At 52.1% G+C, this 16,471-nt stretch overlaps 1 protein-coding gene across 1 annotated transcript in view; it reads left to right on the forward strand.

Annotated features, from left to right (window-relative positions):
• The first annotated feature begins 7,556 nt into the window (after window positions 1-7,556).
• LOC126539630 (uncharacterized) overlaps window positions 7,557-16,471 on the forward strand; it is a 31,162-nt gene continuing 22,247 nt past the window's right edge. The window contains exons 1-3 of the mRNA XM_055075454.2: window positions 7,557-7,972; window positions 8,887-9,425; window positions 12,573-16,396. Coding sequence (XP_054931429.1) covers window positions 9,078-9,425; window positions 12,573-16,396 — 4,172 coding nt within the window. The 5' untranslated portion in view covers window positions 7,557-7,972; window positions 8,887-9,077. The remainder of the gene's footprint in view (window positions 7,973-8,886; window positions 9,426-12,572; window positions 16,397-16,471) is intronic.

The following is a 16,471-nucleotide window of genomic DNA, read 5'->3' on the forward strand; positions in this document are numbered from 1 at the left end:
GCCAGAGTTCGGACTGCATGTGATGGGTTGAAACTTACAAGAAACGCCACTTTAGAACAAGACAAGAGGAGGCGAGTTTGCGAGGAGACGTTGTCGTATCCTCTTGTCCTGCTGAAAAGCGCCGTTTCTTCGAGCAAGTTTCCCGTGCGACTTTTATATCGTGAACTACTCTCGCGATTTCGAAACCGCTTAAACTTTCAAGCTTTTCGTAACCGCTTTTCGCCTTGCTACCCCCAACAAAGGGCTCTGAATGGAGAAATTGACGTGGTGGGTCTGGATGATCTCGCCGCATTTCTTTTACTTTCAACGGCTTTAACCTTTGTTCGCGGACTCTTGGCGATGCACGAGCTTGATTAGAACCTCACTGCGCAGCAACACGTACGGCGGAAAGCGAGCGCGATACCCAGGGATCGAGGTTTTGCAGACTGGCTGGAGCCGCAACGTTTCGCAACAAGCCGTGCACGTTACTGTGTGCCATATTTTGGCCATGACTAAGAGGGAATGGGATGCTATGGACGTCAGACTTTGGAGGATTGCAAGGCGCGTAGCGCCACCTGCCGTTGCGAAGAGGCAGTAATTGAGTAGTGCGAAGCCCGACTCCCATGCTAAGTTGCCTATGCAGCTAGCGACTGCGAAGCAACGATTTAACTATAGTTTGGTCCATATTGCGAGTGTTCTGCGCATTTAACACCCAGACAGAGAGCTATGAATTTCTACGCTAGTCTGATGCGCCGCTGAACTGCCATAAAGCACTTGCTGGCTAAACGACAGCAACCGCGATAGCTCCGCGCGCTACGAAGAAACGCCGCAATCGAAGCTACTGTTGTATTGTAAATTGCCATGAACGCGAAGGACGGAATAACAACGTTCAGTTTTACTGATTTCCATCGCGATCGTATGAAGGGGAAAGGCGAGAGCGCTGGATACGGGCCGTTCAACCTGTTGGGTAATCGGATTACATGCATTCCCCACAACACGGCGGCTCGCATGAGAAAGTGCGCCAATTTTGTTCTTCTGTAATTGTGTTGCGTAGCCCTGACGGAGGACCGTGGTAACCAAGCGAAAACTCAAGAATCTGCAGCCGCCACTTCGTTGGTAACAGAAAAAAACAACGTTGCGAACCATCCTGCTTAGGTGCTATCGATATCTCCACCTTTTAACAGACGTCCGCCTCCGCTTGACTCAACAAGTGGAACGGAGAGATTTGGCAGGTCAGCTTAACCAAACATTTTGGTTCGTTTATGAATTCAAAATTCTGTTCTAGAGCATCGTTGTATTGCGAGGTCATTTCTACTTTCGGTATTTTGTATGTCCTGCGCCGATACAACAAGCACGCTTCGCAATGTGCTGAGTCTGCTCGACTGCGTTTTTCAAATCTGAGCAGTAAAGTTGCTGTGGGAGCACTGGATGAGTAATTGCGAAGTAACGCACGTGTGCAAAGAAAAAAAAATGTCGCGTTTATTTACATTTATTTGTGCGCGCTTGTTGCTCGAAGCGTCTGCAAAAAGTTCAAATTAAGGTACTGAGCGATGCTGTAGCTCCTGCGAGAAAGAAAGATGCAGCGCGTAGGCACTGTAGGAAGCTTACTTTCGTTATGATCGCATGCTGTTTGCTGCCTTGGAAAACGTTTTCTGTTTGCTGCCCCGGAAAAGGCTATGAAAGGATTTACTCTCTGTAAATAATTGCGAGCCAAAACATTACGATAAAATACATAAAAATATAGGAGATACATAACTCTTCTGTTCAGGACATATTCAATATGAACCAATTTGAAATGCTTAGATTTTTATGCTGATATGCTTATAAACAAACCTGATGCTCTCTGTACTTTCGAGTTGCAGCACGCCGAAATAACACTTGAGACTTTATTTTATATTGTACAGGTACTTCGCTCTGCTGAGCTTCCTTTCCGAAGCGTGGATGGGCGGAAGAAGCTTTCCAGGTCCTTGATTTTTAGGAAACCGTGCCTCAACAAAAACGAAAGAGAAGGGTCCATTGTGACCTATGCACCTTCGCTTGCAGACAGCTCTCCTTGCACTACTCAGTTAGCGCCAAGGCTGCGATGGGGGCGCTGACGACGGGTTTTTCCGCAACGCTGCCTGGGCAGAGTCTGAGGTCTATAGCCATTCAGGTCTCGGTATAGACGAGGCATTCAGGTCTCGGTATAGACGGCGCTGGTGCCCGCGCGGAACTAAAGTTTAAGGGGCTTTACGCGGCACCAGCGCCGAATGCTCCCTTAGCGGACCGAGGGAAGTTTCGAAGGTCGTCGCTGCGCTAGCGCGCGCCTGTGCTCTGTACGGCGGGAGCGCTCGTGCGCGTAGTTTTTGCGATGGCGAGTGCGACCGCATCAGCCAGGAAAGATGGCACGCAGTACTGCGGTGTTGTTGGTTGCCACAGCAGCCTCGAAAACAAGAAAGGTCGAACGCCGCCCGTGAAGTTCTAGATTTCCGGGGAAGTGGTACGAGAAGGACAGACGACAATCATGGATAACTGCAGTGCGCCGAGTCAAGCAAGTCTCATACTTTCGCATTCGCGTGCAATATCACGGCCGCTCGATAAAAACGGAATAGTGATACGCCTGTTTCTAGCGCACGGCCGTTTGTTTAGTCGTGTCGCGTAGTTGAATTGTGGTGACAAACGCCGTTTGTTAGCGGTAAATCCATGCGTGTTGCGCCGCTAGGCTCGACGACGCGAGCTCGATTCCCGGCCACGGCGGCCGCATTTCGATAGGGGCGAAATGCAAGAGCGCCCTTGTTACCGCGTGCTTTGATTTTTGTGCTCGTTAAAGAACCCACAGAGGGTAAAATTATTCCTGAGACTCCCCATTACGCCGTGCCTCATAATGATTTCGTGGTTTTGGCTTGGTTTCGTCACTTAAAACCCCCGAATTTATTTGAATGCACTGTGCCTTCCCTCGCGATCGGCATGGACGAGCTCGAGAGAATGATTTCCCTTTTCCAAACGCTGCAACTTAAATTACTAGTTGTGCAGGTAACGAAAGGGGCCGCGCCCTACTTTTCTGTGATAGCAGACCGTATTTAAGCAAGTTGCGGTCGTCGCGTGCACGCGTCGGTAAGCGGCAGATCGGAAAGCAGCCGATCAAGACGTGCGCGTTATGTTTGTTGTTTGGCCATGCTTTTTAAGTTCGCAATATCCAAGCATGCTTTAAGGTAATTACCACCTTTCACATTCTTCCTGGTTCACTCTTCTTGCCAAAAATCGTTTCCTGTAGTAGCCGGCCATCGGCGCGAGCTTACTTCAGCTGCTCGCCCGACGATGAACTTGATTTAACTTGAATTACTGCGTTAGCTTTATAATAATGCAGTTCTCTTCGTGCCATGCAGTGATGTTATGTGACGAGAAATAGGCAGCACAAGTTACAGGCATCTCCGAATCACCATATATTAAAGGCACGTACAGTTTGCCAAAAACATCTTAATTTGTGATTTGCCTGAACCTAAGGCTGAGAGGGTATGAGGGGCTATAAGCTAGGCCACGTTACTGAAGATGGGAAGAGGGTCTTTCTCGTTAGTATAGTGCCATGCTTATTGGTGCCTAATGCATGTGTTCTTTCTGTGCTCCCAGTGTTCATGACACTCTTTGGGAGCCATAAAAAAGCACGCGAATTGGCAGCATCCATTTCGTTGGCAATTGCAAGAGTGACCTAAGTCAGCACCCATCATAGATTACTACCATCTTCCTGCCTGTATACAGAAAGAAAGCACCAGATCGAGACAGGGCGAAAAGGTATGACTGGCAGTGTGCAAGTATCATAACTTGTAGTGGTAGCACTCTTGTAGAATAATATATGCACACAATCACAGTAACGTTACCTTTGCAAACATATTATAGGGACTGATTTGATTCCAACAATAGATACGCACACATATTGTCTCATTTCTATGCGATGCAGATGGGAGCGGCGTCTAACGCACCAATGACAATCACAGCAGTCTTCTCCGCAGTCAGCACCACCGGGACATGTGCTTTCGACTGCAGCGACACAGCTCTTGAGCAGCAGCAAGACACATGTGAAACAGACTACAGAACGTGCCTCTCTGAAGTGACATAACTGTCAACAAGCAGCCCGCTGGATCTGCACTCATCGAGTAGTATGACAACAGAAGTTCCTGCTGCCAGAGTGACTTATGTTGTACTTGAAATAAAAGTGGCCAAATTTCTGAACTTGGTGCATACCTCTAACTCGACGTCGTATACGATCTTGTCGGACACCTGTGACACGCACTTGGCTTTCACTGTCACGTCACCGTCCACAGTTTGTTCAACGCCATACACGTGCGGAAGCAGACGATCCCCTTTCGCGAGGTTGCCCCCACGAAAAACGCTGTCAGCGTCGGCAGCCATCTTGTAACAGCACTGCAATCTTGGCATCGCTGTTGCGCAAGCAGGCGATCTGCCGCCGTCGAAAACGGAGCGCCGTGAGAACGAGCAGCGAAGAAAAGCACGGACGAAACAATGTTAACAAAGCGGAGACTGCGCCACGGCACGACCGCGCTGCTTGACGTTTCCACATTGGGGGCGCTGTCAGGAGTCGCAGTAGCGCCGCCTGGCGATGGTTTTCTCGTCTATACGCGCATAGGAGAAGCTTTCAGATACGCTGCTTAAACGTGGCGCACCCGCAGCGCTTAGGATGTTTCTCAGACTGCTATATTTGTTCATTTCACAGTAAAAAAAGGTTATTAGAAGACAACGAAGCTCGAAGTTTCGTTTCATTTTTTCTCATTTTAGCATCGAAACGGCCGCGACCACTCGGGTCAACAAGCCCAGCCGAGCGCTGGTTAGTCTGAAGTCGCGAATTTGCGAGAAGGTTTTCAAGTCTGGTCTCTGGTTGCTCTGGAATACAATGCAGTCTATATTTACCGACAAGTAGGCCCGAGGAGACGCTGCCTTTTTTTCGTTTTGGCTGGTACCAAGCCGCTTCATTCGGTGGCTTTGAAAGCGATAGCTTTCGCTAGACGCTTTAGATGGTTGGACGATGCCGCACAATATAGAGTGGCACATGCCCAGTGACCCTTGCAACGCCCGATTGATGACCGATCCCCCAGTGTGGTTTGCGCCGTTTCACCGAGGAACAAACAGCGAACCAAGTTGTGTATACCGAATTGGTCCACTACGTACAGGTATGTGCCAGCTGCTGTCCTTCCAAGGAGACAACATTAGCCATTGGGCATGTACCCGTACAGACAACTTGGCGTAATTGGTTCACTGGGTGTGTGTGCCCGAACAGAAAACTTCGACACTGCGTATGTAGTATTGGTACGTGCTCGTTCTTGGCCAATCCCCCGTAATGTATTTGCCAAGGTGACACAACGGGTATTGAGCCTTGAATATATTAAAAGCGATAGCGCTCCATTCGCAGGACACCTCCGCGTAGAGCGCGGCCGCTTGATGAATATCGCATTGCAGCGAAGTTGCAGTCAGGGTACTAGGGATAGTGAGGTTGCTACGAAGCCATCTGTAGCAGCGAAACGGCAGGTAAATTTACATTGGCTGCAATGCCATGGCACGAGCGCACCTCGACGGAGCAGAGGGCGCAAAGGGCCACCTGCTGCCACGTGAGTGTGCCAGGTGTTGCGTGAGGGGGGAGGGCATGGCCGCAACGGTACGCCACCCTCACTCTCGCTCTCGGAAGCCTGCGTTATCCGCGCGTTCTTTGTCCCCGCAAGCTTTCGCCTGCGTTTTGTCTTTAGGGTGCAGTGACTATACGATGAGATATACTGCCGCGGTATTATTCGGCATTGTGCTTATCGGCGATATTTCAGCTTCTTGTGTGTGCCGCTGTATCCATAAAGTTAACTGATTCACGGATGGCATGGAGATATACAGTAGGTTACGCAAGAAAGCTATCGCTGACTTTCACAGTCATATTCGATTGTTTCGGTCACATTTTTTTTCCCGGTAATGTAGAGAGAGAGAGAGGAAAGGGGAAAGCCAGGGAGGTTAACCAGAGGGGAATATCTGGTTTGATACCCTACGCTGGGGAGAGAGGGGGAGGAGGTACCAGGAATCAGGAAAAAATCTGAGCTCTCATCACCTGCTCCTAAACAACTAACTCTGCTCCTTTTGCACGAGAGGTACGCCGACCACGTACATATTTATACTGATGGATCGGAAACTCTCCAGTGTTCCACTGGAGCCGTGGTTTTCCCAGCGAAAGCCACCACCATCAGTTTCAAGACATGCCACCCAATGACACCGATGGCGGCGGAACTTGCAGCTGTTCGCGCAGCGCTTCGTCTCGTCAGCCAAGAACAACATCGAAGATGGTCAATATTCAGTGACTCGAAGGCAGCACTGCAATCTTTGCTATCAGCCCTGCGGCGCGGACCACGCGAACAACTGGTATTTGAGATTAGAGAACTAATCCATACCTTGACTGAGAAAGGACACCACGTGACATTTCAGTGGCTTCCAAGTCACTGTGGAGTCATAGGGAACGAACACGCCGAAAACGCTGCTTGGTTGGCTCTTCAAGGGGACGAAGAGGAACCGATACCGTTATCAAGAACAGATGCCGCTAGAAAACTTCGAATGCTCAGCCGTGATACCACGTTCTCCTTGTGGAACGCAGGAAGTTTTCAAAACAACCGACTCCACAATCTTGACTCCTCTCTACGCCTTTGCATTCCAGGTGGACTCTGCCGTCGCGAAGCTACCCTGCTTTGTTGAATATGGCTAGGGGTGGCTTTCACCAAGTCTTTTTCTTTCCGAATTGGATGGGCCGACGACGCCTCGTGTGATGACTGTGGTAACGAGGAGACTCTTCAACACCTTCTTTGTGACTGTCCTCGCTATAATTTACAGAGACGATCACTCGCAATCGTGATAGCGAGACCTCTCACAGAGGAACTTATATTAAAATGCCGCCATCACAAGCCATCGCAGCAGAGGGCGACGAGGTGTTGCGGTTTTTTAGGGTGACAGAATCGGACAAGCGGCTGTAGCCTGAACATATGTCTATAGTGCTGCAAGTGCTACTGTGCTGTGCGGTGACAGTATGCGGCGACAGTGACCGACTGTGATTGTATGTCTATGATCCTTTCTTTCTTTAGGTAATGTAGAAAGGTAATGTACTTATGCAGCTCAGCCAATTTTTTTCTGTAGTGCCTAATGTGCGAACGAGTATCTTGCTGGTTCTGCGCTCGCGTCTTAAGTTTTATTCCATGTGAATTCCTGGACATAAAGGGAGCAGTTAGCGCGTGCCCGTCTCTCTGGCCCGCATATGTTACTCTACACTATAGGCAAATAATTCCCTGTTTTATTGTCTTTTAAATGTCATGGTACCGTTTGGTATACAGCTGTTTATTGCTGATGGGAAAGACCCGCAGGCCTAGAAGAAAATGAAAGATGAATTAAACTAAGGGCGAGCAAGCTGGAAGTATGTCCAGGAAGCACCGGGCGCAGGCGTTGGAGCCCATCCATGTTCGGTATAGCTTCCGAGTTCGCCGCCCGTGTCCCCGCCAGGGACAAGGCACACAGGAGCGGGAGCGCATTGTCCTTTTATTTTTATTTTTTCGTCTTGCGTTAACTTTCCTCATGAGCAATCATACCGAAAAGTGCTTCAAGTCCCCATGAGAATGCCAATCACTTGAATGTCACCATGATGATGAACGTGACAATGATACTTCTGAGTTTTAGTTGAGTATAATTGCAGCCGAGAGGAACCGGTTGTGGCGGGCGTAGAAGAAAAGAACGTGCGCTGCGCGCGTGGGCATCAGTAGGTGCACGTCTCAATCGAGCAGGAGGAACGGACGAAGAAGAGGACGTCGCAGAGGGGCGCGCGCGACGACGTCCACTCGCCACGCGCGCCGAAGACGACAAGGACTGGGCGGGCCTGCGCGCCATTGGCGTGTGCTACCATCGCGCGTGGCGAGGCCCGCAGCTGTTCGGAGACCAATGGGCCCTCCCTGACTGCGGCATTCCGACGAAAAATTGCGCTCTTCTCGAAAGGGTAAGCGACCGCCGCCGCTCTCTCTCTCTTCTGCGAAGCGGTCGCGGGCGACCGCGCACTGCGGCGAGCCGTCGGTCGCCACTCGGGCCCGGATCCCGGAGCGGCCGATGATGGCACCCAACGGCCGTCGGCGTTCGCACGGCCGCTCGGAAGGGTCGACTCCCTCGTGTCATTGCTAGCGCCTGCGCTGCGGACGTGGTTAGCCTGTACTTTTGTCTACGTAGAGATCCGAAAACCGTTTCGAATTCTTCATTGCTTTGGAGAACTTGCTGCCCCCGTATGACGGCCGCCGCGGTACTGTAGCGCAGCCTATTCCGATGCCATTCCTCTTCGCGATTTTCACGCTTCGTCACTGGTAAGAGCGACGCTGGGCCACCAGCGCGTGTGCACCTTGCTTTACGACGTCGTGCTGCTTGGACCGAAATTTCCATTGCCAAATTCGGCGCGTGACGAAAGCGGCGACGTTGAAATCACCGCGGCTTACTCGGGAACGTCCACATTATGTTATATATGGCAGCCGGGCAAGGTACCATGATGTCTCGGATCGAAGTGAACCGGCCTTGTGCGGTACAGGGGGCGTTGGCTCCGCCCGCCTTATCAATGGAATCGGCCAGCCGTGAACGCTGGCCGCCGAGCAGGTAGGTATACGGGAGCCTATAAGAGCTATCAATAAGTGCGTGCGTAATGAACATTTTACCAGTATTATGGGTTTGTACCATGGCTAAGCTTGAATGGTTAATGGGGGTAAATGTTCCTTTATTTTTTTGTAATGTACGAGGAAAGGGTGGGGGTGGGGGTACGTACTGTCCTGGAGGTAGAATAAAAGCGACTGGAGGGATAATTCACCCTAAAGCGATGACAGCGTGTCCTGTTTTCGTGGTGTCTTTGAGACAACGTGGCGTCTTGCCTTGCAGGTCGACACCCGACTCGCAGTTCCGTTCGGGGCGGTTTCGCGCGCGGGCCCCTGTCGACACTTGCATCGACGGAGTGCCGCTCTTGCGTAGAATGAGGGTGGTCCCTTCACAGCAGCGGCAGCAGTTGCACCTGCAGTGATCCCCGGGACCTCTCACTCGCTACCTCACTTGCTCCCGCGGCGGCGACGACGATGGCCGCGCCCCTACCACCTGGGGGCTCGCCCGGCGGTGGGTCTCCCCGCGCAGCCGTGCCGCCCGGCGGTGGATCTCCCCGCGCAGCCGTGCCGCCCGGCGGTGGATCTCCCCGCGGCGCCGTGCCGACCGGCATCGGTATGCAGGTTAATGTACCCCCGTCGGCTAATCTACCTCCGCCTGTCGCGCCTGGGGTTTCGCCTGGGGCTTCGCCTGGGGCCAACTTGCCTCCACCGCCCCCACCCATTGCAGAGACGGGCGAGGCACAGGCACAGCCGGGCGATGCCATTCAACCGGCGCCGGGCACGTTTCTGACGACCACGGCAGCGGACGCGCCTGTAGCGCAGGTAATATCATCGCGATATGTAGCTTTAGCCTATCCGCAAAACATTATTTCAGTTCTCAGAAATTTAGCTTGTCCGTGAACTCCTTACCCTTTAAAGGGTCACCAGGTTATGGGAGCTGCGAAGTGCAGCAGCAGAGCTGGTAGCGACATGTTGTGACGCATTGTCAGACTAGAGTGCGCTTTAAAAAAATGTATCGAGCGAGTGTGCTCGTCCAAGGAAAGTCATTAAATGACTGCACGTTAACTATTATGCCGCTATACCAATGCTTTACACCAGCAGTTATGTATAGAATAATCTATTAGGTTGCTGAGGTATTTGCTTTGTGTGCCCTCTCGTTAAACTCCGCCTCGCAAGACGTCGCTGCCAGTGCGTTGCTGCCATGCACCTCTCCGGTAACTCGGTATTCCGCAAAAGCTTTACAGACAAGCTAAAACTCTCTAACCGGGTTACCGTAGATTTCTTGCCTGAACGGCCGCTTTGACGGCGCCATCTTGCTCCGTAAAATTAAAACAAAGAGGACACAGAGCTGTTAATGAAGTGACCAACCATATCCTAGTTAGCTGCTGGTGTAGATATAGGAAACAACATCATCGTTAACATGCAGGCTTTTTTTTTCCTGCGACATCATCCACGTAACAAAAAAAAATCTAACGCGTTGTGATTGGAAGAAATGTTACAATGTGTAGCTACCAGCGTTACTACTGCCGTCTACGGCTCTAGTATTTCGTAAAGTGGAATAATTTTACGGAAAAGCTAGCTTATTCACTACATGAAAAGTGACCATCGACCTTAATATATAACTTACAGTTGCACTCTGAAAATGATGCAATACTGGCAACTACTCTATACTTGTATAACAGCTCATCTCAAGTTTAGTTCTGCCCAAGAAAAATAAGTGTCAAGGGTTCCGACGTAAGGCAATCAAGGAATGCAATCCGTAAGAATTATTTTCGTGATCCACTTTTTTCGTTTTTCTGCGTTGGCTCCGACGCCGGTCGGACGCCGCGCACCGATTTGCCGATCTCGGCGATGACGGCTTCCGAGCCAGTGAGAAAACGCGAGAAATATCTATCGCTAAAAGAATCCTTACGTAATACGGCCCCTGGCAGCGCTTTGGGCCCCTCCTTCGAGGTGTCGCAACAGCCAGAATGACAAAAGTGCGAAGATATCCGCAACTTGCCTACTATACTCCAACTAAATGCTCGCCCCCTAGCGGTCGCACCGAGAAACAGCTCATCCAGGTTCAAGCTTGAAGCGAAAGAGGGCCTCCTATCACGGCATGCGCCGAATGCCTCGTAGTTCTCAAATCGTCGTGATGCCGCCGCGCACAGGCCCGAAAAGGGAAGAAAAGATACGGATGTACCGTTATGTACCGCCAACAAACATTGACACCAGTTGACACCAGTTGCCTTCATCCAAAAAGATCACGTACTCGCGACGCCTGCGGCAAAAGGATGTTCCACATCCGCCGCCAAGGTTTGAGTGATGGCGCTGGCTAACACTCCCAGGGCTCTAGTAGGAAACGGTAATACCCAAGAAAGTGGGTGGGGAAACGGCGCCGCGGTAGCTCAATTAGTAGAGCATCGCACGCGTAATGCGAATACGTGGGATCGTTCCCCACCTGCGGCAAGTTGTTTTTTCATCCACTTTCATTTTCATCAATTTATCATTTCTTAATTCAGTTAGTAAGTACAAGTAATTTACCCTGTGTTTTTCTTGGTGTCAATGTTTATTGGCTTATTATATGATATGATTAATAAAAATCGGGCCCCTCGGTTAACGCCCTTTCTTCTCGTTTGTGTAACATTATGCGTGTCATCGCGGTGGAAAGACGTAGCCATCTTTGTTTATTTGGACAGTGTCGCCTGCACAAGTAACGGATTATGGAGTTGCCAATATGATGTGTCGCGTGCATCGCATATGAATAGCTACATTCACATAAAGTCAACCGACAAGCAATTCCACATTCAAATAGATTTATAAAGAAAAAATTCACTTGAAGGCGAGCAAGCAAGCCTTACAGATTATAACATAAAATTAGTAATGGACAGAAATACGACAAAATCGTTTTTTAAAGCTTGTTATAAACTAATGTTGAACTATACTTTCGTTAGTTCTCATATCTAATTTTCTCGTCCACGTTAGTTTACCTGTTACCTTGTTTCTACATTTCAATTATACATAATTATCTTCCCGCGTGATTTATTCGGCTTCATTGTCAGTTACTTCGTGTGGTTAATCGTAACCTTCAGGTGGAGTTCGCTCACTCTGCCCCAGAGAGAATGAACGTATTCGATTTATTCAGTGGTAAAGAACACCCGCAAGTTCAGCTTAATGCGGGACATCTTTACTCCTTTTATCGTTAGTGTGCAGTCAGGAGGATGGCATATATTTAACGTTCTGTGAATCTACCTCAACCCCCATAAACTTGCAAAGAATTTGCTAAATGAATGTTATCACATTGGTCAGGCGTATAATATCTGCCGAAGCGCTGCAGCTATTGACGATGATTGTGATGTAATTATTCAGCTCGAAAAGAAAAAGATGGAACTGAATGTGTGCAGAATGTTCAATTTTTTTTTCAGTGTCTAGGACAAGAGGAGGAAAGAAATTGAAAATGCAATATAAGCGTAGAGTAAGCCTGTAAAACGCAGTACGTCTAGCTCTCCTTTTTGTATTTAGTAGGGGTGCATGCATCTTGAAAATATTTTCTTCGAATTGAATTTTTGTTTGGAATCGAAGTGCTAGACACGAGAATTTGATATTATATTTCCTCGAATGATTGACTAAGGCATAATATGCCATGTTGCAACGAATGTTCGAAATTTCATATCATAGACAAGGGCCGATATACATGGGCGTAGGTCAGTTCCACTTGTAAGCCAGCCTATAAGTGTGCATATGGTCTTGAACTTACAAGCTGTCATATTGAACTGACTTGCATATAGCAATACATGCATTGAAGAACCTTGATTTTGAGAAGCAGGAAAATTATTCTATTAGATATTGGAGGCCTGTAATTCTCACAATCGTATTCGATTCGAACATTTAACTATTCAAACACCTATACTTAGCTTTGTGTATTATGTTAAAGTTCGCGAAAGGCAAGCGTTGTTACAACTTCGCAATTTGTCACTGCCCTCTTAGGTGATGACCGGTGCGAAGCAGGAAGGGCCCAAGAAGGAATACATGGCGGCCGTCAAGTCGTACGAGGAGCTTGTCGGCGAAAACGTAGTTCGCGGCAAGATGTACCTGGAGAGTAAGCCGCAGTACGAGGCGGGACCCATGCAGGGTGCAGGATTCGGCGGTATGGGAGGCGGCTTCGGGGGATTGCCCATGGGAGGCGGCTATCCCCAAATGATGGGAGGCTACGACAGGTTCCCAATGGGATGCGACAGACCATCGATGGGAGGTGGCTACGGAGGTTATGACAGGCCGCCGGACATGTACGGACCTCCGAGGGACAGATACTCGCCAGATCGGGGCAGGTACCCGTCGCCCGACTATGATCGCCCTCCGATGCGGGAACGGCCACGGAGTCGTAGGGAAGATGACTTCTACTACGACGAGCTGCCCAGAGGAGCACCGTCTGAGACAAGGTTGCCCGTGACGAAGGATTCCGAAAGCCGGGCTGAGCGCATCATCCAGAAGATACGTCAGGACATCGAGGCCTTCGACAAGGACGATGTCGCCCCGGAGGACGCGGCGAACGTTCCGAGCAGCAAGCCCAGCGGAAGCTCTGATAGGAGGCCGCGAGCGGGACCCCTGCGCGCCATGAGGAGGGCAACAGATGATTACGAGGATGACATGGAGGTGCGACGCAGTCCGCGCCAGAGGTCGTCCTCGCACCGGTCACGGGAGGACAGCGATGACTACGACAGACGTGGCCGAAGGAAACGATCGAAAACGCGGTACGAAGACGAGGACAAGCAGCACCATCACAAGTCCCGCAGGGACGAGTCATCCTCCTCCTCTTCGTCTTCATCGTCCGAAAACCGCCGAAACAAGAAGCGGCACGGTTCGAGTGACCACGGCCGCAAGCGCAGCGGTTCTAAGCGACGGAGCCGGACGCGGTCGAAGAGAAGGGACGAGGAAGACGAGAGGTCTGCATCGCGTCGCTCCCGCAAGAAGTACCAAGGTAGGGAGGACGAGATGCTTGATCCTCGACCCACGACTGACCGCAACTTTATGCAAGCCGGCATGCTGTACCGATACGAGAGCCAGCCGCTAATGCTTGTCAAGGGAGATGTCTACAAAAAGGAGGAAGGCGCAGCGGCGGATGCGCCAGGACAGGACGCTCCGAAGAACCCCGAAGAAGGAGCGGCTCAACCGGCGATGTTCCTGCCGCCGGACCAGTACCAGGACTTTCTTTTGGACGTCCGGGCTGGTAGGAAACGCTCGGGATACCCTGTTCGTGGGACACCTTCGAATGTGGCTCAGGAACTTGGCAGGTACCATGACTTCCTTTGCAGCGTCTTACCAGAAGGTACCTCTCCTAATACTCTGGCGGCCGAGGTTGGGAAGTACCGCCAGTTCATCCTGGGAACGAACGGCCCCGGGCACGACAACTACGAGTTTCTTGTGGCTACTAACAAGGGCGTCGCGAAAGTTGTCAAGCCTTCTGCTGCTTCATCGGCGGACAATCTCGGGAAGTCCCCCGCCGGTTACCAGTCGTTCACGGTACAAGCGAAACCCCCTAGCGACAACGCGTTCGCGATGCAGGCCATGCCTCGCAGAAGTCCCAGCCGGCCGAAGGGCGAGCGCTACGAACACATCGAAGAGACGCCGCAGCTCAGGACAGAGTGGTGGAGCCGCACAGCGGGCGCCTTTGACGGCACTGGAAGGCCCGCGTCCCGAAGCAGGTCGATGAGGGGCCGCCGCGGGCTGGGGAGGTCCGCGTCCCCCCGCATGATTTCTCCACAGCGGCGCAAGGCGTACGACGACGAGAACGCCGAGGCGTACCAAGAGGCAAGCTTCGAGATGGAGGGCCCCATGGGACAGCAGTACGCACAGGTGCGCCTGTCTAGGCGATCTGGAGACCCTGGCAGGATGTACTCGATGAACCGCAAGCTGTCACCCACCGCCGTCGGCTACGGAAGCCCGCCGCGTGTCTCGTCGCCAGAGATGCTCGCCATGCAGATGCAGGGAATGCAGATGGGAGGAATGCAGGGCATGCAGATGCAGGGCGTACCGATGCAGGCGATGCCCATGCAAGGGATGCCCATGCAAGGGATGCCCATGCAGGGGATGCCGATGATGGGGATGCCGATGCAGCCCATGGCCATGCAGCCGATGGCCATGCAGGGAATGCCCGTCCAGTACGACCCTCGCTCCGGGCGCGTCCCGATGCGCATGGATCGCAGGATTCACCAGATTCTCACTCAGCAGCAGGGAGGAGGAGGGCGCCACAACGCCCCCGTTGTGCAGGCGCAGTTAGACGGCGTCGAAGGTGTCATGTTCAAGTACCAGATTCAAAACGAAAGCAAGCAGCGTCAGGCGGACGACGGAGACAGCAAGACCAAAGACGTGTTCATCGAGACGTCGAAGGAGCCCTCGATAGAACGAGTCATGAGCAACGTCGAAGTGCAGGTCGACGAGAAAAGGGTGTCCAAGGCGACCAACGCGCGTGTTAAGACCCGCGCGTCATCGGCGGCGACGCACGACGCGGGGTCCAGGAAAAACGCCGAAGCTCAGGCAGAGATCGAAGAAATGCCTCACGTTAGCTTCACGAGGGATCCCAACTTCGACTCCCCCCCGCTCGGGTATCCGTTTCCCATGATGCAGCCGCCTTCGCCTCCGCCGTCCCAGGTCATCTCAACGACTACAGTGCACACGCATCAGCACCACCACCACTATCACGACCCGCAGAAGAACTACAAGATCGCCTACTTGCTCCCAAAGAGCGGCGGCATCAGGAGGGACAGGTCCATCCAGGACCACGACCGCTACGAGGACCAAGAGCCGCTGGGCGCCGCCGTAGGCGTGCAGTGCATGTCTTTGTACGAGAGGTTTATGAACTGGATCTATCCGGACACGAAGCAGACGGAGGATGTGAGTCTGATGACGGACGCAGAGGAACTCACCGAGGACAGGAAACAATCCGGCAAGAAGGGCAAGAAGGGTGCCAAGAAGGACGCCGAGGGCAAGTTGGAGGACGGCAAGAAAGACGATAAGAAGGTCGTTGGCAGTGAGCCGGAAGCTGAAGCGAAGGGCAAGTCCGCCGAGGCCATCGAGAAAGGCGAAGGCAAGGACAAGGAAAAGCAGGAAGAAGAGAAGAAGAAAGTGCCTCGTGGTCCTCCGATACCGGTCAACCTGCCGTGGCAGGGACACGAGTACGAGTACGAAGAGCACATCAAGCCCGACGGGACACGCGTCGGTACATACCGCTACAAGGGTCTGGGCGGCGCGCCGAAGTACCCCGACGACGAAGCTCCATCCAAGGGAGCGCTGAGGCTTCCCGACAACCAAGCGTCCAGCGAGCCCGCGGCCTTCGAGGCGACGACAACTCGAATGGAGATGGACGGGCAGCAGTTTTGGCAGCGCGAGATTCGCCCCATACCGGGCAGTGCTCGCGCGGCGCCGATGGCGCCCATGTCGCGAGAGGTGCACCAGAGGCGCGAGAGAGAGCAGCCGTCGGCTCGGTCCCTGTCGACCCCGCAGCACTTGCGCGTCAACGCCCAGACGAGGGCGCGCGTCGTGGAACGAGGTGGAAACAACCTTCCCGACAACTTCGTGCCCGACGTCCAAATTCGGGTGGACTTCGGCGACACCTCGGACAACAGCGGCTCGCGCGACTCGAAAAACAAGTCCAGCGGGGGTGCTTCGTGGCAGCCCGCCGACATGGTGGTCTCGTACGCGCACAAGAACTTTGACGACAAGAACATGTTGGACGATGAAGATGACGACGACGACATGCTGCCGTCCGGACACGTCTACGGAGGTCACGGCTCCACTAAGAAGCTCATTAGGAGGTAAGCGCCGTTCTGTGTAGCTAACTGTCGACTGCACTATGCGGGAGGGGGTAAAGACAGCTGCAACGAATTAGC

Source organism: Dermacentor andersoni, chromosome 11 (genome assembly GCF_023375885.2).
Source record: "Dermacentor andersoni chromosome 11, qqDerAnde1_hic_scaffold, whole genome shotgun sequence".
NCBI classification, from domain to species: Eukaryota; Metazoa; Arthropoda; class Arachnida; order Ixodida; family Ixodidae; genus Dermacentor; species Dermacentor andersoni.